At 46.4% G+C, this 25,930-nt stretch overlaps 1 protein-coding gene across 4 annotated transcripts in view; it reads right to left on the reverse strand.

Annotated features, from left to right (window-relative positions):
- Nuggc (nuclear GTPase, germinal center associated) overlaps nt 1-25,930 on the reverse strand; it is a 60,846-nt gene that overhangs the window by 29,140 nt on the left and 5,776 nt on the right. For 2 of the 4 annotated variants that reach the window (XM_052191168.1, XM_052191166.1), the window contains exons 2-12: nt 22,286-22,374; nt 18,028-18,132; nt 17,511-17,619; nt 16,572-16,794; nt 15,257-15,487; nt 12,638-12,847; nt 8,616-8,791; nt 7,323-7,341; nt 6,850-6,939; nt 2,625-2,730; nt 1,751-1,884 (exon numbers count right to left, since the gene is read on the reverse strand). In XM_052191168.1, coding sequence (XP_052047128.1) covers nt 1,751-1,884; nt 2,625-2,730; nt 6,850-6,939; nt 7,323-7,341; nt 8,616-8,791; nt 12,638-12,847; nt 15,257-15,487; nt 16,572-16,794; nt 17,511-17,619; nt 18,028-18,132; nt 22,286-22,328 — 1,446 coding nt within the window. In that variant the 5' untranslated portion in view covers nt 22,329-22,374. Of the gene's footprint in view, nt 1-1,750; nt 1,885-2,624; nt 2,731-6,849; nt 6,940-7,322; nt 7,342-8,615; nt 8,792-12,637; nt 12,848-15,256; nt 15,488-16,571; nt 16,795-17,510; nt 17,620-18,027; nt 18,133-22,285; nt 22,375-25,723; nt 25,839-25,930 lie in introns of those variants that run through there. The other 2 variants (XM_052191167.1, XM_052191169.1) reach the window with 2 other exon arrangements.

Consider the following 25,930-nt stretch of genomic DNA (forward strand, 5'->3'; position numbering starts at 1 on the left):
ATACCTGCGCAGACAGAGCGTGAGACAATCCTGGGCCTTCCTAGCTCACACCTGAACAGGCAAAGTGTTAGACAGCCTGGGGCCTTCCTAACTCACACCTGTGCAGGCAGAATGTTAGACACCCTGGGGCCTTCCTAACTCACACCTGAACAGGCAAAGTTTTAGACAACCCGGGGCCTTCCTAACTCACACCTGTGCAGGCAAAGTGTTAGACAGCCCGGGGCCTTCCTAACTCACACCTGCGCAGGCAGAGTTTTAGACAACCCCAGGGCCTTCCTAACTCACACCTGCGCAGGCAGAATTTTAGACAACCCCGGGGCCTTCCTAACTCACACCTGCGCAGGCAAAGTGTTAGACACCCTGGGGCCTTCCTAACTCATACCTGCGCAGGCAAAGTGTTAGACAGCCTGGGGCCTTCCTAACTCACACCTGAACAGGCAAAGTGTTAGACAGCCCGGGGCCTTCCTAACTAACACCTGTGCAGGCAGAGTTTTAGACAACCCCAGGGCCTTCCTAACTCACATCTGCGCAGGCAGAGTTTTAGACAACCCTGGCGCCTTCCTAAATCATACCTGCGCAGGCAAAGTGTTAGACAACCCGGGGCCTTCCTAACTCACACCTGCACAGGTAGAGTGTGAGACAACCCCAGGGCCTTCATAACTCACACCTGAACAGGCAAAGTTGTAGACAACCCCGTGGTCTTCCTAACTCACACCTTTGCAGACAGAGCGTGAGACAATCCTGGGCCTTCCTAACTCATACCTGCGCAGGCAAAGTGTTAGACAGCCTGGGGCCTTCCTAAATCATACCTGCGCAGGCAAAGTGTTAGACACCCTGGGGCCTTCCTAACTCACACCTGAACAGGCAAAGTGTTAGACAGCCTGGGGCCTTCCTAAATCATACCTGCGCAGGCAAAGTGTTAGACACCCTGGGGCCTTCCTAACTCACACCTGTACAGGCAAAGTGTTAGACAGCCTGGGGCCTTCCTAACTCATACCTGCGCAGGCAAAGTCTTAGACAGCCCGGGGCCTTCCTATCTCACACCTGCGCAGACAGAGCGTGAGACAATCCTGGGCCCTTCCAAACTCAGACCTGTGCATTCAAAGTATTAGACAACCCCGGGCCTTCCTAACTCACACCTGCACAGGCAAAGTGTTAGACAACCCGGGGGTCTTCCTAACTCACACCTGAACAGGCAAAGCGTTAGACAACCCAGGGATCTTCCTAACTCACACCTGCGCAGGCAAAGCGTTAGACAATCTGGGGCCTTCCTAACTCACACCTGCGCAGGCAGAGTGTTAGACACCCTGGGGCCTTCCTAACTCACACCTGCACAGGCAAAGTTTTAGACAACCCGGGGCCTTCCTAACTCACACCTGCGCAGGCAGCATGTGAGACAACCCCGGGGCCTTCACAACTCACACCTGCGCAGGCAAAGTGTTAGACAACCCGGGGCCTTCCTAACTCACACCTGTTCAGGCAAAGTTTTAGACAACCCAGGGCCTTCCTAACTCACACCTGCGCAGGCAAAGTTTTAGACAACCCAGGGCCTTCCTAACTCACACCTGAACAGGCAGAGTGTGAGACAACCCCAGGGCCTTCCTAACTCACACCTGCACAGGCAAAGTGTTAGACAACCCCGGGGCTTTCCTAACTCACACCTGAACAGGCAAAGCGTTAGACAACCCGGGGCCTTCCTAACTCACACCTGCGCAGGCAGAGCATTAGACAACCCCGGGGCCTTCCTTACCAGCAGGCTTTCCTTGGAGTTGAAAGTGTCTGTGAGAAGCAACAGGCCAAAGGCTTCCATGACGTACTTGGTCACCAGCCTCCTCTTCTTGTCCAGGACCCTTTTCCTAATATATTCTCTTAACTTGGGGATCTCTGGAATTCAAAACCAGCACAAATAATATTGAAACACTTGTGCCAATAGAACTCGCGAAGGGAGTTGGTGAAGCAGGGCCTGGCTTGGGAACTTGTCGTACTTCTGCTCCTTAACACCATTCATTCACCCATGTGCACATGTGTGCAGGCACAGTCCCTGTTAGGCTTAGGCTAAAACCCACTTTAAACCTCATCTCGTTACCAAGAATCCTCAGATACACGCGGGCCTCGGGATTCTCAGCTTTCCTTTGTGCTCGGGGCCAAGACACTCTAAATCTGGTTTTCTCTTTCATCTTTGCACATGGGGGATTATTGGCTCCTCATTTAGACTCAAAATTATGCAGGGAAAGGAACCACGGCCTTCCCTTTTCTCCGCCTCACAATCATGCGATACACATTTGTTAACTATGTCTGATGCCTGTAGCTGGGTGAATGAAGAGCTGCAAGCCATACACCAAGGAACTGGCAACCCAATGCCTGGATTCTTACTAACTGGTAAAATCTGGATGAGGGTAAATGTTGGTCTCAGACACACAACGATGCAAGGAGAGAAAAAAGGATTATATATGCACACACACATACATGCACACACAGCACATAATACATGCTCATAGGTTTAGAAACTGTAGTTTAGTGGGAATGAAACTTTGCTATGGATAGAAATTTTCTAGAGAAAGGTTTTAGAGTGCCAAGCTTATTCTTTCAAATCTTAGTGGTTAAGGTTAAAAAATAGAAATTACCACTTTCTTCCTCAGTAAGGATGGCCTGCTGCCAGTACTCATGGGCGCTGACCGTGTACACCAGAGCCGAGGCTTCCAGAACCTTGGAGTCAGCTGGTAGTTTTCTCTGGAGCAAGAGAGACCATAGAGAGCAGAATAGGTCAAGTGTGGGGAAAGAAGCAACACAGAAGCCCCAAGGGAACGCTCAGCAAACTCACTGAGTGCCTCAGGAAACAGTTATGAAATTGTGTGTGTGTGTGTGTGTGTGTGTGTGTGTGTGTACACTCATGCATGGGCAAACACATGCATGTTGAGGTCAGGGGTCTACGTTAAATATTTTCCTTAATTACTCTCTACATTGTTATGATTAAGATGAGGATTATGGTTACTCTCAGTGGAGTCACAGTCTCACACTGAACCTGGAGTACACAGATTTGGGCACAGAGGTTGCCAGCAGGCCGCAGGCCACCTCCTATCTCTGCCTTCCAGCACCAGGATTTCAGGCACCCACTCCCACTCTCAGCTATTTATGTGGGTGCTGGGGGATCTGAAGCCAGGACCCCCTATTTGCAAAGTAAGGACTTTACCAAGTAAGACACCTCCCCAGCCAATATTATTCCTATGGTTAAATATTGCCAGCTGTCCACTACTGGCAAGGTCACAAGGAAACTGATATCTGGACAATATTCTCTTAACTGTGAAATTAAAATTTCAATTATAGCAGGAAATGCATAGCAAAAATTACTCAAATGTAAGCACGCAGAAGGGAATCCTGTTTAGGAAAATGAACGTTCATAAGTAATGTGGGACTGGGGGTGGGCTCAGCTGCTGGGTGTGGATTAGCATGTGTGAGGCCCTGGGCAAAGTCCCAGAACCAAACGCTGAAAGCACAAAAATATGCATTGTTGGCAGTGGTAACTGGAACCACCGGATTCCTGCTCCTGAGTGCTGGCTGTCTGTGGCTTCCCCTCTCTGCCTGAGTAGCATAGGTAGATAGACTGGCAGTGCTGGGGGTGTCCACAGCACCCCCATTAAACACATAGTGCGAATCAGAAGGGTGAGGTGCTGTTTTGTTTTGTTTTAAACAGCTGATTTTAAAACATTTCCCAGCACAAAGCCAGGCAAAGCAATGTCCCATAAAAACAAAACTTTACTCACATCCTATAAAAGTTAAAATTTCTTTTTAAAATAATTTTTTACAAATTCTTTGAGAATTTCACTCAGTGTGTTATGATCATATATACCCACAACTCCTAACTTCTCCCAGACCCACAAAAGTTTCTTACTGAATAATTGTACTCATTTTAACATGGAGTAATTTAGTTTTAATGCTGAGATATGTCCCTATCATGCTAGATTCTCTAGGATTTTATCATGAAGAGATGTTAGATTTTGTTAAAGAATGTTTCTGTGTCTGATGAGATGACCATGAGGTTTCTGTCCTTGAATCTCTTATGTGATAAATTACAATATTGATTTACATATGTGAAACCATCCCTGAGTCTCAGGGATGAAGTGACTTTGTTTGGTGGCTGATTTTTTTTTCAATGTGTTTTTGAAGAAGGTTTGTAAGAATTTTACTGGTACAGCTCTAATTAAAGTCATTTTGAATGTCTTTAAGAAGATTATGTTCTCACTTAGCACTAAAAAGACTTTTTTTGTTTACAAAAGAGTCTATAGACTTAAAACTGAAGTATAAATTTAATATTAATGAAAAAATCCATAAGTTGAAGTCAGACTCCCTGAAGTGATGGTTTTAGGAGGTAGGATTATTGTGATGTGATTAAGCCCACACTGAGGGTGGAACCCTTATGAATAGGATTAGTACCTTTACGAAACATATTCCAGACAGCCCACGTGTGGACACAGGGAGAAAATGGCCATCACACTGTGAACCAGGAAGTGAACATTCCCCAGACACTGCATATCCATCCCTGTGCCTTGGTCTTCCCAACTTTGAGACCTGTGTCTGTTGTTTCTAAAGGTGCTTCCACCATAGCATCCCAGTTAGACCAAGATGTAGGTCTCACAAAGTACCCAGTCTCCCCTTTCCCTCTAGCATTCAAAGAAAGTGAGGATCCCAGCACTTAGAAGACAGAGGCAGGCAGATCTCCATGAGTTTGAGGCCAGTCTGGTCTACAAATCAAATTCCAGGACAGCCAGAGCTACACAGAGGAACCCCCCTGTCTCAAAACAAAAGCAAACAACAAAACAGGAGGGAAATTATGCACAATCACAATAGTGTGTGTTTGTGTGTGTGTGTGTGTGTGTGTGTGAGAGAGAGAGAGAGAGAGAGAGAGAATCCAGAATCCCTCCTCTCTTCTCTTGACAGCCCAGTTTGAACAAAGAGCTGGTGTGCTGCATCATAGTCTTGCTTCTCATACTGTCTTCCCACTGAGGAAAGCTCACGGGGACCCTCTAGCCTGCCCCCTAGCACCTTCTTTTCCCTTCCTTCCTTCCGTCCTTCCTTCCTTCCTTCCTCTTTCCTTCCTTCCTTTCTTTTTCTTCATTCCTCCCTCTTTTCGTTCCCTTCTCCTTTAAATCCTTCGGTGCCATGTTGAAACTGCTCTCCTTCCCCAGCTCACTCTTCCAACCTCTCTCACACTCCCACTTCCGATGCACTCATTCCTAAGTCCTTCATCCCATTTTCTCTAGAGATTTTGGCCTAACCCTTTTCTAATTCTTGTTTCAATAACAAAATCTATTGACCTATAGCTATAACAACAACTGTCTATTAGACTTCAGCCTCATATGTTTAAAGAGTAAAATGAAATTTGCTCCAAAGACATGTAGTACAAATGAAGATTTTTACCAATGAAGGTTCAAAGTGGCTAACGCATTGGTCCAACACTTAGTCCTCATGGGGAGCTGCACGGGTTGCAGAATCAAAAGTGCTTGCATTCCAAGAACTGCAGCAAAACTGCACACCAGCGCACTGCTGCCCAGATCCCAACTCATGCAAATCAATTTGTCACATTTATTAGCAATAAACATAGTGAACTGAACACTGAAGTACTATGCCTTCCCAGTTCCCAAGATAATCTGATTAGAACCTCATAAAATGCGCGATTCTCTCTGCCAGCAAGAACAATTCGAGAAATTAACAACAGCTTTGCTGAGTTGTCACCTCATGGAAACTGGCATCCAACCCCTCAGCAGAAGACTTCCCCTCATGCAGGAGGCCTGATCACCCAGAGCTTTGGCATCTCTGGTTCTACATGGTACAACATGCATTTTCAGCTTCTATGTAATGGAAGTCAAGATATGCAAAGCTATTGGCTAAACTGGACAGAGGCCAAATGTTGCCATTGAGACTGGAATTGAAGAATTCATTTGGGCAAACCCATAACATGTGCGGGAGTATAGGTCCTCTAGCACGTCATTTATGCCTTCATGGTTAGATCTCATCTCTAAATAGGTGTCTATTTTACAACCACATGAGATTATTAGGGTAAGATTATGCTTGGACTGTTTTATTGATAAAGTAGTAAAAATAACTGAAGACAACACTGAGGTTCCCACAGGATAATTAGTGTCCCTCCAGCCCTACTTTGTCATTTGTCAGGCATGCCACCTGTAGCCATGTGCTCCATGGACTCCTCCCTGCCCTAAAGACTTTTGGTTCATGTGTGTGTGTGTGTGTGTGTGTGTGTGAGTGTGTGTGTGTGTGTGTGTGTGTGTGTGTGTGAGAGAGAGAGAGAGAGAGAGAGAGAGAGAGAGAGAGAGAGAGAGTGTGTGTTCCTGGCACACGTGTGTGTATGTAGCATACACATGTATATGGGAAGTGTGCTAGCCAGTTCATACACATATTGAGCCAGAGGGCTAGAGGTCAACATGACTTTCTCCTCTGTTGTTCTCCACCTTATTTCTTGAGACAGTCTCTCTCTGAACCTGAGATTATTGTCTCTGCTAGACTCGTTGACCAGCGTGCCCCTGAGACCTGCCAGTCTTGGCTCACATAGCTCTGTTTACAGCCTGCAGCTGTGTACAGCCACATACGCTTTTATATGGATGTCAGGGACCCAAACTCAGGCCCTTCCTCATGCGTGCAGAGTGATCATTTTATAGCTAACCCATCTTCTAGCCTAACACTATTGTTTTGTTTTCAATTATTCCCAAGAAGCTGGGAGTTTCCCCCAAACCTTTCCCTAGTATCATCTCTCCCACAAAGGTCCAAATATACATCTGTTTCTTTGTATCTGGGGACTGAGAAGCAAAAGAACACACAGCAAAACTGCAAACTCACCTTCAATTTCTCCTTGAGAGTTCTATTCCTTTGTAGTTTGATTATTTCATTTCTTTGCAAAACAGCCTCTCTCTGACTTTGAATAGCTTGCTAGATTAAGAAAGAAAACAAAGCAGCCAAAGGCTCGGGTCATCAGCGGTGGTGCAAGCACAAGTGTACCCAGAAACTCAAGTCTTTGCTCATAGGACTATGTACCGCCAGGCACAAAAGATATTATTTAAAGTTACTGATCCAGATGCTGGAGAGATGGCTCAGTGGTGGAAGGCACCTGTTGCTATTTCAGATGAACTAAACTTGGTTCCCAGCATCCACTTCTGCGGACCACATCTGCCTGTAATCCCAGCTCCAGGGATCCAATGCCTTCTCCTGGCATCCACACTTGCACACACACACACACACACACACACACACACACGCAACACACACACACATGTAAAAATGAATCTGTTTTAAAATGATTGGTCCATACTTACATTTCCCATCTTTCTTTCTCTGAAATGAAATAATAAAATATCACAATGACTAAACTTTTATTTCATGTTCTAGCAAATTTACAACTCTGCCTGAAAGCAGCATAAACAGAGGAGACGTGCCCCTTGGTTGTATAAACTCTTCTGACTCAACTCTCTCCCCTCCCTTCCTCCCCCTCCCGATCCTTTCCTAGTATCTTGGATAGGGAGACTTTATCTCGAGGTGGTAACCCATATTTTGCATTCAGAAATGTTCTGTAACGTCACTCCCTGTCCCAGGCAGAGGGTGACCCTCTCAGTCTGAGTTCATGTGGCATTGGGCTTGTCCCTCTCTAGCCTTTAGCTCTTCTTGACATGACACGGTGCTGTCAGAAACGAGGCGATCCTCAGTGCCCAGCAGATCTCATGATGTCTGGGTTTGTGTTGGTATTGGGAAAAGGTGAACTTCAGATATTCTGTGGTAGGGAGTGGGGCAGGACAGATTGTCACGGGAGAGCGATGAAGCTAGAATTCTGACCTAGACCACGGGAGAAAAAGAAGTCCTAGAGAAAGTAGCCAGGCTTGGGTTTTGGTGCAGGGGAACAGGTGAAAAAGCTCCCGGGATGATGGCTTGATGGCAGAGAGTCATCAATGACCCAATGACATTGACATGGTATCATGCGACCTCATGCTGTGTGCTCAGTACTGCCTGTTTGCCATTTGCCTCTCCCTAGTTATTGGGGGGGGGAGGGGCAGAGCTACGTGGAAACAAAGATTAATTTCCACCAAGCTCTCCAACCCAAGCTCTCTAATATACACCTCTCATCCTTAGACATTAAACAGGCACTCTAAAACCTTCCCCCTATTTATTTCAAATTTTGAGCTAAAAAATCTTTAAAGTAAATAATACTGAAGTAAAACCTGGCATTTGAAAGCTATGCCAGGCTTTTATGGTGTGGACATCCAGGTATGGCCTGTGTGATAGGTTTATGGTATGTTCCTCCTGGTGGCTGGAAACCTTCATTTCCATGTCTCTGGGGACAGGAAGCATTCCGTATTGTACATTCGAGTGGTACCTCAGAGTTGCATAGAAGATAGTGGCTTAGCACCGAACTGTCCTCAGAATGTCAGTCACATGGTTCTGACTCTTGAGCCAACCCACCCAGGCATCTTGTCACCTCAACAAGTTGTGAGGACTTCTCTTTCATCCCTAACAGTCACTTGGCAAAGCCTGTGTCACTTTCACAGCCAGAACCCAGGAAAGAAAGTCCCCAGGCTGGGTGCCCCAACGCACGCCTTGCAAGCTCATCGCCATACCTGAGATATTCCTGCAGGCAGAGTTTGTCAGTTTTGGTGACCACCAGGGCGATGTCCCTGCAGAGGCCGCGCTGGCAGGCTTTGATGCTCTCACTCAGAAGGTCTTCATGGGCCCGTCCTCCGGAAACTCGCTCTATGTCGCTGATCACCCAGAGCACGGCACACTTATCAATGGTCTGCGGGACACGCCCACAGCAAGGGTCAGAATGTGGTGGCATCTCAGTCATGGAAACTGCGGTTCAGTGACAGGTCTTCCACTTTACTTCCCCACTCCAGCCTCCACTCAGCTCCCACTCCGCTGTCTGCACCAGCCAACGTAGTGCTCGTGGGCCCTCGTGTACACCGGCCTCATAGTTAGCTTGGTCTCCATTTGTCTTTCAAGGCTCTTTACAGAATTACCACAGATGAGCAGACCATGTCTCCTGGACATCCGACACAGAGCAACTCCCCACTACAGCTCCTCTCTGACTGCTCAGGGCAGTTCTCTGTTACCTAGAGGGAAGGGCTCTCTGGGCTTTGTACTTAGAGTTCACAGAATCTCTTGACCCACCAGGACTCCTGGCTTCCTCCAGGCCCAGACCCATCAGTCATGTGGGTCACCTCGGTTACCCTCTAGGAGAGGGTTCTTCAAAGCAAGAAGCTAAATAACCTATAATTTATGCTTCCAAGGCCATTTATCATGACATTAATAGCATCAACACTACTTTATTAAATGTCTGTCTTCCCTGTGACAATTACCATGGCCCTGTGACAAGCTTCTCACTGCATTGTCTGTCTTATCTCTGAACTTGAGAAATGCTGATCTGATTCAAAAGACAAGCTGATTTTCAGTTTTCAACACAGTATGTCGCACATAAAGGAATGGCTGATTTGTCACCTGAAAATACTCTCATTATTCTGATCAAGACCAATTGTGTTAACTAGTGAAGATTCCGTACCCCAGAGGATACTTGGAAACATATGAAGATATTTTTTTAAGGATGTTGTTTAGTTGTGTACATATGCGTATGTGTGTGTGTGTGTGTGTGTGTGTGTGTGATGTGTGTATGGGTACCTACAGAGGCAAGAAGAGAGTGTCCAATGCTCTGGAGCTGCACATACAGACAGCTGTGAGCACAGTGACCATGGATGCTGACAACTGAATTCAAGTCCTTTGCAAGAGCAGCAGCAGGTGCTGAGTCATCTCTCCAACCCCTCTCAAGACATTTTTACTTGTTACAACTTGAGATACTGACCAAGGCTAAACAGTTTACAATGCCCAGAAGGCCTTCCTATAACAAAGAATGATCTGGTCTCAAATGTTACAAAGTTGAAGCACCTTGAGTTAAAGGCTTTGAGTTTCAAATTAGTTTTCCCCAAGGCTAAACAGCTGAGCGGCAGAACTTGTGGCTCGGCCAATTTCCAAACGCGCCTGCTGCAGTCCCTATGCGCTGCTCCTCACTGCTCCAAGGCGTTCCTCTATCAGCTGCCTCTGAGAAAAGGTAGCGCTGAGGACCTTCTCTTTACTCAGACTCTAGCTCATGGCAAATGGCTTGGACCGGGTCCAATGTGCTTATTTCTAAACCCAGAAGTGCTCTGACTGCATCGGGAGGGGAAGAGCTGGTGACATCCTTTGCTTGTGCCTCCCCCTCTCTCCGATCCCATGCGGTTTGTTCCACAGACTGTGGTTAGAGCGTGGTTTAAAGAATATGAACCTCGAAAGAGAAGAAGCCAGGCCCTGAGAAGAAAAGGAGCCGCCCAGAGCCGCACGTGCCAGGACTCTGACCCTTATCTGCGTGGAATGGACCAACATTTAGACAGCAACATAAAATTGCTAGCCCTCTCTCCCTCCCATTCCCAAATTAGAGTCAGCTTAGACACTTGGGACGCTTCAGTGTCCCTGGTGGGTAATGTACATTCTTTGGGGTTGGAAGCTGTAGGCCATCAGTCTGGGAGCTGCTTGAGAAGAGGCCTCTTTCACCCTTCTCTCTCCATGTCTAAGCAAGCTACAAGTGCTCATTAAACATGCAGTAAGAGGGGAAATGATATCAGACCTAAACAGTTGCTGTGCTTATATGTCAAACTCCATACTAAGGCCCTGACTGCCAGGATCTTGTTGTAGTTCCAGTCATAGAAGTCACAGAGGGGAAAAAAGCTTTTGTTAAACAAAACAAAACAAAGTCAACTAGACCTCGGAGGAGGGATGAGGTCTCACCCCTCCCAGAGATGACAATGAACATCCAAGGGTTAGGTAACAACATCTAGATGCCCAACATCTAGGTGGCAGAGCCAGGACATCTAAATTTATTGTCATCTTTTTAGGGACAGCAGAGTTGGTGGCAAGGTGCCTTGTCCTTACAGACTGATTTTCCTGTGAATAGGGTGCCTTTGGTTACTTCCTGTGAGAGGCTGTCAAAAAAAAAAAAAAAAAAAAAAAACCCTCAGGAATGCAGGGAATCAAGGCTAGGCAAAGCACTCTGGGAACCAGTTTGTCCCTGTAGACAACCTCCTCAACCTCCTCAACCTCCTCCGAGCACGATCCTGGCCAGATGGGCTGGCTTTGATAAGCTGCCCAGTACATCCACATGAGCTGCAGCCTTGGTCCACCCAGGGGAGAAGCGGCCCCTCCCGCTGTCACTCTGCTTGGCCTGAACCTGACCGAGGTTGGGCTGAAGGCCTGAGAGAAACTCAAGTTCACATGGCCAGTCCTGAGCCACTGACTGACGTGAACGGCCCAAAGGAGGAGAAAATGGGTGAGGGCAGGGGCAGGGGCAGGGAGCACCCCGCGGATCAGTTAAGAAACCTGATTATCACTGAATCTCTGTGACTTGCTGGCCTTGGACAGGTGGCTTTCCTTCTGTCAGCATTCACTGTTTCTGTTGTCAAGTCGGGCTGCAGTTTCTCCCTTAGTATGAAAGACTATATAGGCGGAGTTGCAAGAGTTCTTTATAAAGGTTGCTATGCTACTAGTAATCAGTGAGGACACTGGTCGTCCATCCCTGTCCCTGTCCTGCTGGGGGCCTGTGCTCCCACCACACCTGCCCTTTGTTCAGAGAACAGCCTAGTCCTTCTTTTCCTTCCCACTTCTCAGAAGCAGCAGGAGGAAGGCAGAAAGCCCCAGGCTTCCCTTGGCTCTTCCCTCCTGCACACGTCCGTCCGGCAACAAGGAATGTCATCCTTCCCCGCCTTGCCAGCACTGGGGCAGAGCTCTGGCTCTTCAGTGACCGACTCTGGTGCCTTGCACCCTCGGCCTCTGCTATGGTGTGAATGGGAAATGCTCTGCTCAGGCTCAGGTGTGAACACTTGGTTCCCAGCTGCTGGTGTTGATGGGGAAGCTATGGGGACCTTTCTGAGAGTCCAGCCCTCTCTCTCTCTCTCTCTCTCTCTGTGTGTGTGTGTGTGTGTGTGTGTGTATGTGTGTGTGTGATATCTCTGTGTGTGTTTGTCTCTCATATGTGTGTGTATCTGTCTGTCTGTCTGTCTGTCTGTCTCTCTCTCTCTCTCTCTCTCTCTTTCTCTCTCTCATAAACATGTAGATATATCTGTTTGTCCCTGTCTCTCTTTCCCATGTGAGGATGAATTGTGATCACTGTGCTGACTGCTAGGCAGGCCCTCATGCTCCTGACACCATGCTTTCTCCATTACTGTGGATGTATCCCCTGCCTCCGGAACTATAAGCCAAAATGAATCCTTCCTCCCCTAAACTGCTTTCTGCCAGGACACTCTATTCCAGCAACAGAGAACTCACTAATCCAGCCTCCTGGTGCTCACGGCCATGCTAGCCCTTTCCTGTTTCCCTCTGTCCTCTCTGTGGCTGCTCTTCTCATACACCATATATACTTGTCCCAGCTACACAACCTCCCCCTGCCAATTCCTCTTCCCCAGTTTCTGTGGGCATCAGTGTACAGCCCCTGCCCTGTTCAACACCAGAACACAGAACACGAAAGAGTTAAATGCCATCAAGCTCACGAAATCCCAAGTTGCTTATTTGAAGGGGTGGAGGAGTAGAGGGATGAGGGATGAGCCCCGTGAAGAAGAATCACCTTTTTCCACATCTCATCCCTCTTGCTGTTGAAGTCACCTGTGCCTGGAATGTCTACCAGGACAACCCCTTCTGGGATCAGTGCAGATCTGGGAAGAATCACTTCCACATATTTGATCAAGGGCCAGATTTGTGTCTCTGCTGATTCTCCATCCCAGTCTCTCCTCTGAGTCCTGATGTAGGGGTCCAGCTTGACAGAGAGCTCTCCTGCCTGCAGAGGAAGGACAGGTTGTGCATACCAACCATGCTGCCAGGCTCTTTATCCTGGGCTGGCTATGGTGCAGAGTCCCTGACGGAATGCTGAGGGATGGTGGGACGTCCTTAGACAATAGACATTGAGTAGCCTGGAGTGCTCTCTGCAAGGACCTAGACATTGAGAGCCTAGAAAGAGATCAGCAAGTTCAAGCTCCTTAACTTAGTCGAGGCTGGAGAGGTGTCTGAGTGGATAAAAGCACTTGCTGCTCAGTCACGAGGCCCAGAGTTCAGATCCAGCACGCACACTGGGCAGTTCTCAGCCTCCTATAACTCCTGCTCAAAGGAATCCCTCCTCCAGACTCCGTGGTTGTGCATACCCACACATAGACACACTCACACTAAAAAGTAAATATCACACACACACACACAGACAAATTAATAAATACTTAGAGCTCAGGGGCACTAGGAATGTAGCTCAGCTGATAGAGTGCTTCCCTACCATGCATGAAGCCCTGGCTTTGGTCACAGTAGTGCATAAACTGGAACCTGCTTGCAATCCTACCACTCAGGAGATGGAGACAGTAGAATCCAGAGTTCAAGACCTTCTTTGGCTATACAGTGAGTATAAGACAGTTTGGAATATTAGAAAGCTCCCTAACTTTCAGATGGTGCATTCCAACTCAGCTTGGAAGAGGACTCCAGAAAACTTATAGGATACTAAATTTATCTCCTAAATTCCATTTGCTTCTAAAATTAATTCAATTTTCTAAATTTTGCCTGGAGCATATTTTTTCCACATGGCAAAATGCAACTGTGAAGAATTTAATTACTGGAAATCTCATGGATAATTATAGAAAGGCAATCACGACATAACAATCATATTTTCCAAATTAAAAATTGATCAGAAAAATTGATCTTTTAAAAGTTTTTTTAAAAAATTTCCAAGTATATAGTATATGTGCTGCCGAAGTGAGCACCCAAGTATGTATGTATGTATGTGTATATATATATATATATATATATATATATATAGCATTTGATATATAGGCTCTTCCAGAACATTTCAACAGTAAGTGGGAGAGGGGGTAGTTTCCATCCTCCTGTTCATGCTTAGACACACTGGGAACAATGACATATTCATGCTGACAGTAAGGGCAGTAATTCGGGACACTTCAGAGAACAGAAAGGCTGGAGTGTATGGTGTCAATGCAGAATGTCCCAGAAAGAAAGCAAGGAAGAATAAAATTTTGTTTTAAAAAAATTGCTTAAAATTGTGTGTGTACGTGTACACAGGAGTATGCACACATACACACATGTAAGTTCATGCACATGCATGTCACAGGGCACCTGTAGAAGTCAGAGGACAACTTGCAGGAGTCAGTTCCCTTCTTCCACTTTGTGGGACTCAGGGATCAAAGTTAGGTTGTGGGGTTGTTGGTGACCTTAACTCCTGGGCCACTTGGCTGGCCCTAGGCCGGGGAGGGAAGCCTAGGATTTTAATGTGCAGTGTTTATAAACTGAGTGTTGGTTTCACAGATATTTTGTCTTAACACAGATTCTGAATTTCAGCTTAATGAAATGTATGCCAATTCTAAAAGTAGGATGAGCATCCCAGTCTTCATAGCAGCTGGACGTCCATCTGTTGGAACGTAAGGGAGTGAGGATGATCTAAATCACTCAGGACAAGTCAGGTTCCTGTCCTGTCTAGAGCAGCTGAGAAGAGCCACTCAGCCTGATTCTGGACAATGACACACACACACACACACACACACGCACACGCACACGCACACGCACACGCACACACACATTTATCAAGGGTGTTTCTGGGAATGTTTTCATTTCCGGAAATGGGAGTTGTTTGGTGCCAGCATTCATCGACTTCCTTCCATGAGACTAGCTGCAATGTCTGGCACTTCGGCAGAAATCACATGACTAAGAGGCAACAAGCACCATGGGAAGCCAAGGACACCACAAAGATGGTGAATTTTACATAGCAGAGTCACAAAATCAATCTAAGACCCTATTGTCTCCGAATGTCTTTTATGAGAAAATGAGTAAATTTCACTTGCTGAAGTCTTTACATATGTAACATATAATGTAATGCATAATATATAATGAAGTAATATATAATGGATATGTATAATATAATAAATATACATATATTCATTTTCAGTCAAAGCCATCCCAAATTCATTCTCAACTGTAGTCTTTTTAAGCATAAAATATCCATTTGGAAATCCAAGGTTACCGTTTATAGGCATAAATGATGAAAGATACCTTGGATGGTGGATGATGATGGATTTGGGTACCAGCTTATTTCCAATTAAAAAACAATCACTCATTGTACCTTGGACAATTCCCCTGGGTGGATTCAATTGTTATACTAAAGATGTATTTAAAAAAGAAAAATAAATCTTGACACTACCTCCTCTGCCTTCAGAGTGATGATTCTCGAGGTGGGAATCCTCCCTCTGGGCTTCACCCTTAGCAAATCCTCAAAGTGCCTCTTTTCTGCCCCGTGGCCATAGAGCATCTGTAGCTTCCGGGCAGCTTCTTCCGCTGCTTCGTCCCTGCCCCACACGTCTGCCTCTTCTTCCCCGGACCGCTCTGCTCTGTGCAGGAGTTTAGTCAAGTCCTTCAGTTCTGCTTTCCACTCCTGCCAAGGCAGAGCAAGGAGGGTCGCATCGCTTGTGGTGGAGTGAGAGAGGGAACAGTAACAAGAGAGTGGAGCACAGGCCCCAAGGAAGGTCAGAGGTTACAAGCAGAAACGCAGACCAGCTACCCCCAAATCTCTTGTCCTATAAATGAGTGTCCTAGTTGGCTTTGTCAACAGCCTGGAGTCACCCAAGACGAGGAGCTTCACCTGAGGAAGTGTGGTCTGTGAGGGACTGTCTTGATTTTCTGAACTGGCGGTAGAGGGCTAAGCCCACTGTGTGTGCTGCCATCTAGGGGCAAGTGGTCCTGAGCTGCAATAAAGGATGAGCCTGTGAGCCAGCCAGGGAGTGAGCCGACAGGCAGCAGTCCCCCATGGTTTCTGCCTTGGAGTTCCTGCCCTCACGTCCCTCAGTGACAGACTGTGACCCGGAAGTGCAAGGAAATAAACCCTTTCTGCCCCTCAGTTAGCCGTCATGATGTTTGTCACAGCAGCAGAAAGGAACCTAGAGTAACAGGAAAGCAGAGCCTTAAAAAGAGGAACTGCTGGCCCAGGGGTCTCATTAGGACTTGCCTCAGGACCCGAGCCAGAAGCCCCATCCCCTTCTGCAGAATACTCCCATTTCATTGTGTTTCATTCGATAAGCACGCTATAGTTACTTGTGCATATGTGCACATGTGTACCGCATGTGTGTTAAGGCAGGAGTTGATATCAGATGTTTTCCTCCATCATGTTTCCACACTTACTGATTGATTGATGATTGATTTATTGATTGACTGAAACAGGGTCTCTCACTGAAGCTCACCAGTTCAGCTGGGCTGGGCTGTTAGTGAGTATCTCTGTCTCCTCGTGATGGGTTACAGACACACATCCATGGATGTTGGATGTCCGCACTTGAGCCTCATGCAAGCATTTTACCAACCGAGCCATCTCTCCAACCTCTGTGCTGTACTTACAGTGTACGTGAGTGCAATCTATGGTGGCTCAAAGAGGAAAAATTCATGGAGGAAAGGAAAAGAGGGAAGAACAAGCGAAAGGAGAAGATGGAAAAGATAGGAAGGGAGAACAGGCGGGAAGGCCAGCATACCTGATCGGACAGAAGGTGGATTCTGGCCTCGTACTGCTCACAGCAGCCAGAGCTCACTTGTACGATGCATGATGTGCAAACACTCTCTCCAGACACTGGCAGAAACATCGCTTGCTGGATGAGGGCATTGATCAGAGAGCTCTTGCCAGCTCCAGTGATCCCCAAGAACCCCACATAGACCGGCTCCAGTGGGGGTTTTTCAATCAAGGCAAGAAGTCGGTTTCTGCATCCATTCCAAAAGACACATTAAGTATGAAACCGAGCACACGGGAAGAGAATGCAAAGAACCAAGCTCCAGTCCTGGGCAACTTCCGTACCCTTCCTTTATCCAAACACGGGGGAATATTACTCCCTGGGCTGGGGAGCGAATGGAACTAGACTGAAAATGCTTGGTAAAGATAGTTCTCCATAAACAGTGTATTCTCCACACAGACATGGTTGTGTCTCACAGAAGCTGCATATTCTTGTCTCTAACAACACTCATGCAGAAGTCTGAGGAGCGCTCCACAGTGCCGTGAGTGAGGTCAACAACATCCTTGACTTTCCCAGGGGCTTCCGGGCCAGCTCTGCATGAGCAGTTCATGAACTCAGAAATCATGGTTTGGCTGGGTTCGGAGCCTTTCCACTTAGCCACAGTGTGACTTGGCTGACGACTTGGCCTCCCTGAGCATCAGTTTCAGCAGAAATGGGACAATCGCATTAGCTCCTACTTTATAGGGGCATTAAGGGGATGAAATGAAACTGTGGGTTTGTAAAGTGCACAATAGAGAAGCTGTCAACAGTGACCACACAACAAATGGCTACTATCAATGTTTTAAAAAGAAAGCCTGCAGCTGTCAGGATGTTCCCCCTAGCATTCTCTGCTACTTCTAAGCACTTTCTGTTTTTCTTGGAAGAGGAAAGTAGCATCAGATTGGAAGGTGCAGATTCCAGACTCACGTGAGATATTTGAGTCCGCTGGGAATGCTGTCATCCAGGAAGACAGACTGAATCAGCTTCTGATAAGTGTTGCTCAAAACCCTCCTGGTCCGACACTCTAGTTTTTCATCTGGAATCAACAGAAATGGATTGTCTGGGACATACCTGACAGAGCAAAAGTACCAAGTCTCCAAAGGAAGCTGCTGAATACTGCACGGAAGGGAGAAAGTTCAGCGAAATGAGAAGCCTCACACCAAAAAACAAGCTGTCCGCCACTGTTGTGTCAGTTCTGACCACCTCTAGCTAACCATCTGTGGATTGTCTTAAAGGCTATTTTAATAATACCCCTTCTTCTCAGAGCAGCCTGGCGATAACCCGCCAAATTACGGAACTCTGTAGAGAGACTCTACAGAGCAAATGCATGCAGAGATGTCTCCTGGCCTTCCACAGTGAACATCTTTCCCTCTGAGCATCTGCGTGTGTCTGTAAGAGACAGGGTCATGCTGCCATGGCCACACCAGCATTTCACAACACTCACATTCCTTGAGAGCACTTTGCTCTGCAGAAGGAAACGCTTGGAATTGCCAGTCTCGATGCGACCTGCGTCTTTTCTTCACAGGTTCCTTAAACAGATGGCAGTCAACTAGGCATAAACAGAGAATATACAGAATTACAGGTTGAGGGTGGGCCAAGGATCTTTGCCTCAGATCTGCCAATGCACACAATCAAAATGCCTCAGAGCACTCCAGCCATCTCCACCTGCCTATTTGCATGTTTGGAAAGCAGCTCTGAGGCTTTGTCCCAATTTAGGACCTAATTCTCAGGTCCTTGTACTGGTTGCACTTAATTTAGTGACTTTTGTATATCTGTGCAAGGCACATGGTCTCGTTGTATCTGCGGTCAGAAAGCAAGGAGTAACTTATGCCAGGGACAGCTCACTTTTGTCATTGTATCCAGTCTGGGACCCCAGCCTAGGGAATGGTGCCACCCACATTCAGGGTGGACTTCACACCCCAATTAGCTCAGTGCAGGAGCTCCCTCAGAGCTGTGCTCATAAGTTGGTCTCCTAGGTGAATCTGGGTCTTGTCAAGTTTAGAATCAATATTAACCATCATGCATCTTGTTTCAACATTACTCTCCAGGTGCAAACTTCTATTTGCATGTTCTCAGAAACCAACGTAGCTGTTTCTGTTCACTCTGTTCATACTGTTCACCAAATGTAAGTTTTAGGAGATCCACTAACTGAGGAGGGGAAATCTCAAAGGAGGGTCTATGGGGAAACAGACAGGCCTTGCTGGTGAGGAAAGACCTTCACCAGAAACAGAACTAAGGTAAAAGCAAGCGTGCAACCAGGGCAAATGCTGCTGACCCTCAGAGCCCTCTCTTAAACTGCAAGGGTGATAACTGGAAGCACTGAAAACAGTTCCAGGATTCCCCTTCCAATGGATGCCTTCCAGCTGGGCCTGGTGGTAGCCTGACTATACTCTTAGCTACTCAAGGGGCTGAGGCAGGGGGACTGAGATTTCTAAACCAGCCTGAGATACTCGGTAAGAGCTTATCTCAAAATAAAAGGTTAAGATAGAGATTAGGGAAATGGCTCTGTCAGTAAAATGCTTGTGACACAGGATGAGGACCAGAGTTCAATCGCCAACACCTATATAAAAATTATAGTGGGCTAGCTTTAATCTCAGCACCGTGCAGACAGAGATAGGCAGATCTCTGGAGCTTCCTGGCCAGCCAGTCTGACATAATTGATAAGCTCCAGACTAGTGAGAGACCCTGTCTCAAAAAAATAAGGTGGACTGTAATCGCAGCACATTACAGGCACCTCCAAAACAATGCTCTAGAGTAGAAAGCGGTAATGGTGCCACAGGCCTCTGGGGATGCTGAACTAAAATCTGTCAAACTGCACAAACAGGCAAATTGTATATTATGTGGATTATTTATCAATTAAGATTTATAAAATCTTAAGAATAAAAAGAAGGTGGACAGCAACTGAGGAAAGCAGCCTATGTTTACATCTAACTTCCATATGTATATGCCCACATGTGCACATGTATGCATGTGCATGTGTGCACACATACAAATACATACACATGAGCACATTCAAATGCATACATCATAGATGCATACACAAGTTAAAAATAAAGGAATGAGGGTATAGCTCAGTGGTACAGTACTTTAACTAGCATGCATGAATGCATGAGGTCCTGGGCTCAGTACCTAATACCACAAAAAAATTAATAAAGATTGCAGGATCCAGAGGGGTCAAGGATACCACATGAAAACTAATCTGGACTTAAAGGGGCTCACAGAGACTGAACCACCCACCAACCAGGGACATGCATGGGGCTGGCCTAGGCCCTCTGCACATATGTTACAGTTGTGTATCTTGATCTTCTTGTGGGACTCCTAACAGCAAGCAGGGCAGGGGCTGTCTCTGACTGTTGCCTGCCTTTCCTCCTCCTGGATTGCCTCATCTATCATTAACAGGAGAGGAGATGCCTAATCTTACTGCAAGTTGATATGCCATGAGTGGCTGATATCCACGGGAGGCCTGTCTCTTTCTATAGAGGAACAGAAGAGGAGTGGGTAGGGTGGGCGTTAGAGGGGGATGGGGGAGGAGTTGGGAAGAGAAACTGCCTGTGGTTGGGATGTAGATAGATGGATGGGTGGGTGGTTGGGTGGGTGGGTGGATGGATGGAGATAGACATATAGATAGATAGACAGACAGACAGACAGACAGACAGATAGATAGATAGATAGATAGAATGGATTTTGGAGATTAAATTGGTGAAACCACCCCTGCCCCATGCTTCTTCATCCACATACATTAGCAGTTACTACTTTAAGCAGGGAAAAAAATCAAAATCAGGAGCAGTAGATCTTTGAAGTCTGCAGCAGTCATTTGCTTACTTGATGACTTGATTATGAAATGAAAGGCTGGTCAGAGCCACAAACTTACGGAAAGCTGTGCTTTAGATTTATAAACACACCATATTGGCGCTGCCTGGCTAGAAGGAGGTAATGGGTTGGTTTCTGGGGCAAAAGTGCTGGAAATTATCCTAACCCAGTGCTTGCTTGCTGTTTACCAGGGGAAAAGCCTTGGAGTGGACTGGAAAAACCAGTCCCAAGAGGTGCTCCCGAGCTCATGTAAAGGGGGTATAAGGCCCCAAAGCTTAGTGTAGCCCATGAAGGTCACATTCCTTGATGAATTAATGAGGCTTTTCAGTAGGAACCCAGGGTAGCAACCTACATCCCTGGGCTCCAGATGTGGGTCTCTTACATCTCATGCACACACAAACACCCCCCTCCTGTCACCTCTTCAATCTTGCTTCTTTTAGCATAGATTGTGCTGCCTTCTGGAGTCAGTTCATACACCTAGAAGATTCCAGTGCAGAGCCACATATGTGCCAAAGCTTGAATAGCTGACACCTCATGTTTCTGCTGTCACAGATGAAAAAGCTTGTTCACTAGATCTTTCCATCCCAGAAAATGATTGATCTCAACTGGAGAAATCCATCCTGGCTCAACTTCAGAACCGAATTAGAACTAAATACAAAGTGTTTGCTGGCTCTGTGGCTGCAGCCGGAGGGGGAGAGGCAGAGAAGAAAAGAGAATGCTACTCGAAGGCCTGGGCCAGCTGTATGCCAAACGTTGAAGACCCTGTTCCAGGAAGCAGCTCAAAATGACAGGATGCATGCACGATCATCTGTGAAATAGCATAAATGGGTGCCTACTTTGTAGCTTGGGGGACTCTTGTGTGAGAAGTGTTCGCACAGTCTCTTGGTCAGATGCATAAAACAAGGAACAAGCCCATCTTTCCAGAGCTCTTATTCAACTTTGTGTCATTCAGCAATTAATCTGATGTGAGCGGGAGCTTGGGGCAAGAATTTAGACAAAATAACAGGTTTACAATTCTTTTCTCAGTCCCCCCAAATGAAAATCCCCCCTGGAAAGAATAAAATATGCCATCTTGGATTTATACCATGATTGGGTATCATTAAACTGTAGCTGGAATGAACTGGCCTGAACTTATCAAGAGGAATGGATAGAAGCAGGAGGTGTCACTTTTGAAAACTGATTACCAGCAGATGTAACTCTATGGTCAATGGACCATGGTTAAATCAAAGTGTCTCTTTCTTAGTTCTGAGCTCAGCCCAAGGACCTGGAAGTTGTAGCTCCTTTTGTGTGTGCAGGCAGGCTTTGGGTGATGGGTGCTACCCACATAGTCCCAGAAGTGTTGATTTCATTTCCCCTAAGGGAGTTGTTTCTATAGTGATGAGGAACATTTTCTTCCTCAGTTCTGAAAACAAGGATGATTTGATACACCCCTATTCCTCTACCTGGGAGCTACCTCCCTGAGGCTTCCTCAAAGAGGCATTTGCTGTGGCCCAAGAGACCTTCCACCAGGCCCCTGAGGGAGGAGCTTTGCCTGCACTGACTCCAAAGGAACTCATCCTTCAAAGAGACACTTTTTAGGCCTGTCTCTCCACTTCTAAGAAAAGCCACCTGCTACTATTCTGACGGTCTCACGGCAGCTCCTTGGATTTCAGAGTCCAAACCCATGTTCTAGAAACTTTATTTTTAAGGTAGGAACCCTCCCATACATAACTGATAGTTAATAGGCCACTTCCTTATGAATAGACTGCTTTGTTGTTTTTGAAGATTGGCATACAGTTCTCACTAACTTGTAAGAACTAAAAGACCCAGGGATGGTAGCTGTGGATGGAGTCTTGGCCTTTGACCAGACAACAGTAGCCAGGTCCTACTTAAGGTCATTTCAGGGGTGTTACCTGAGTGTGGTATCACACCCACCAAAGCCTCCGTTTCTTCCATTTCCGGTTACCTCAGTTGCTCCTTCTGACAGCTTAGGAAAACCAGCCTGGAAAAAAAAAAAAGAACAAAGAGGAAATATATATACATTTAAAGTACAAAAGGCAGCCAGGAGTAGTATCAATTCCACTACTTGAAAGACTGAAGCAATAGAATCTCAAGTTCGAGGCCAGCCTGGCCTACACAGCAGGCCCTAGTGTCTCATTCAAAAACAAATATACAAACCTCCTAAAGTGAGAATACATAAAAATGCTTGTTTTTTTTGCATCTGCCACTAGATCTCAATGTTCTAAAGATGAGGGAGCAGTCTTGCTTCTCATCGAAACCTGCACAATGTGTCATTACATGTGCCAAAACTCACTATGTGACCATTGGGTCTCCACGCACATGTACCTAGGGAGATTTACTCTGATATCGCCTGAGATCTTTAACTCATTTGGAAATGAGAATAAGTCTCTGGTGACCTGAGCTGTGGCTGTCAAGTTCTACATGTTGGTCGTTGTGGGCAAGATCAGTGCCCTGGTCAGGTGGCCTTGAACCTATGCCAGTGACATTTATTTGCCGCAAGTATCTACATGCCATTTCTCGGGGCTGGAGTTTTGTTGCTGGATCCTGAGCAGGGAAGGATTGATGCAGCAGTTTAGTCAACAACCTTCCTCACCACACTTCAACAGGAAGGCGCCTTCCTGGGGGTTGGCTGTGTGCAGCCCAGAGGCATGGGGCATCTGCAAGGGGGACATTAGTATGTCACATCCAAAGGAAGTGTAGAAGCTGGCCTGCATCCAGGTCACTGGTAGGCAAGGCAGGGCATGCAAATGAAGAAGACCCAGGATGCTATGGAGGTTCAGACTAGAAGACACTATACAGCAGATGGACATATGCTGCCTTGAAGCCTCATTCTCTACCCACATAGATAGCAGTACGGGGAACACAAGAGGGTTACCCAGGACCCTGGGTACTGTCCATAGCCACTACTTCTGTTGGGGAGCACTCAGCTGTGCACTTCAAAAACAGAGCCACCAGCCCTTCTGAAATATGCAAAACCTTCCTGATGTGTCAACCTGCACTAGTCTCGTAGGCCTTAGAGAGACTCTGAATAAGACAGACTGTGGCTTATTTATACCTGACCCCCCCTCCCACCTAAAACCACAGCTCATCAGTTGAAATGATCTATTCTTAGTTCAGCTTGTAGCTATGACCCAACTAAATGGCTTTTGTGCCTGGTACATACTAGCCCAATGTGGCGGGGTGTTGATTGTGTGCAAGGTCAGAAGCACTTTGGCCCTCTAGTCATCTCCTGCAGTCCACTCTCAGGCCACCCACATCCTCCCTGGTTCTCCAGGGAAGGTGAGTTTCCATGAACCTGGCACATTGAGAAGCCCTGCTGCCCCTTTTCTTGCCTGGAAACAACTCTTTATTCAAGATTTTGTTCTTGGAATTTTTTCTTCAATAAGGTTCCTGTATTGCTAATCATTCCTTTCTCTGGCGCCTACTGTTCTGTAAATGGTCTGGTTATGTTGATCTTTCTTTTCTCTCTGCACTTCCCTCCCTCCTCCTCCTCTTCTTTCCACAGAATATTTCTATGCATCTTCAGCCCAGATTGGCCTCCAACTCATGACTCTCTTGCCTTGACAATCTCTGGAATGCTGAGATTATAGGTATATATGTAGCACTATGCCCAGCTCACTAGCCATGGTTTATGTATGTTTTCTCCTCCTTATTGAACTAGGAGATCTTCAAGGTTTTCTGATACTAGAGAAGTCTGGGAAATGGCACCTGTAGGTATGACCATCTGGTAATGGACTAGATAAACGGCAAGGCGCATCTGCAAATGTGAAGATTCTAGGTTCTTATTTGAAGTGCTTTGCAGAAATGCTGGAAGGGGACATGCACAAAATCACATTTCACAAGAGACATGGTGACTCCTGACTTGAAATACTTGGGGTCGGAGAGATGGCTCAGCAGTTAAGAACACTGGGTATTCTTGCAGAGGATCCAGGCAAAATTCCCAGCACCCACATAGTGGCTCACGACTACTACCTATAATTCTGGTCCTACAGGATCCAATGCCCTCTTCTGGCCTTTGTGCATAACAATCATACAGACAATGCAAAGGAATATACACAGGTAAAATACCAATTAATAATTAATTAATTAACTAAAAACCACCATTACAAACACTAAACCACATATGGCCATTCTACAGCAAGGCTTGTCAGTGACTTCAGGTATAAAATGAGGAAATCACAGAGAACTTAGTTATTTGTTGTAGAATAGTGGCCGGGTGAGTAATCATCACACAGAACATTAGCCATCTCGTCCCCACTGTGGATACTGGAGACCAAAGAAAATGTATGGTCCCACTGTTAGACAAAAGTCTGTAGTTCGCCAGGACAATCTGTATTTTAGAATTTAAATTCCAGGGGCAGAAGGAATAATGAGTCCAAGCAAAACCCAAAGAACAAATTGACCATTGAGCAAAAGCACCATTGCCTTACTGAGATTGGGCTACACAAACACTTCACAGACTCTTGGATTTGAAGGCCCTTTGGCTTCAGAGGGAGGCAGATAAAAGCACATTTTAAAAAGCACACATGGTTTAGGGAAGACAAGCAAGGACGCTCACTAGAGCCTGGAACAGTGGTTTGGGCTTCATTCAGGGTCAGGGAAAAGTTCGACTCACTTCGTTTACTACATCAACAGTACATGATGTCCAGATAGATCTGTTGGCACATATCTATGCACGGTTAGGCTGAGTTTAGCTGCATCAAAGCAGACACCAAATAGTGAGCCTCTCACCAAAACATCACAGTACCAGTACACAAGGAACTTGTGACCTCTAACTGACACGTGAGCCTCTCACCAAAACATCACAGTACAGGAACACAAGGAACTTGTGACCTCTAACTGACACGTGTAAATAAATAGGAATTCCTTGGAGTTATAGGAATTTAGGTTTCAGATTTTTTATACCAAATTCAAGGATGGTGTGGAAGGGGTGATTTGGTTGGCAAACTAAGATGCTATAAAGTGGGCAGGAATTCTGAGAGCCAACAACCTCCAAGGGCAAGATGGTCAGCTCTTGCTGTCAACCGAGCGCTGTAGTGGCAAAGGCCATTTTGCTTCTCATTCTGCTACCAACCATGGAGCTGTGGAGCTGCGGGCCGTCCCACAAGTCACCTTGCCACTCTGGGCCTTGGGCTTCCCATCTGCAAGTGTGTTCCCTGGTGTAGCAGACGCTGAAGGGATGAGCATCCTCACCTTGAAATGCCACCAGCAGCTCAACAGTGACCAGGGCTCCCAAGGAGTGGAGCAGCGTGGCTAAGAGAGCCCCAGGGCCAAGTTCATGGTCTTAAAGAGAAAACAACCTTCCTCAGCCCACACCAGAATCCGCTTACCTTCAAAGGGAGGAAATAATGGTGGAGTATGGTGGGAAAAAGAACCCAAAGCAGTCCAAAGGTAGACTGCGCAGAGCTTCTTCACGCTCGGGTTATTTCGATTGTGTTTCGGTTGCATGGTCAGCCCTCTAGTTTTGCTCTTAGGACTTATTTACATTTGCATGCCCTAAACCCAAGAATAGCATCCTTACGTGATGTTCTCAGGTT

The sequence above is a fragment of the Apodemus sylvaticus genome, chromosome 8, assembly GCF_947179515.1.
Source record: "Apodemus sylvaticus chromosome 8, mApoSyl1.1, whole genome shotgun sequence".
Classification (NCBI taxonomy): domain Eukaryota; kingdom Metazoa; phylum Chordata; class Mammalia; order Rodentia; family Muridae; genus Apodemus; species Apodemus sylvaticus.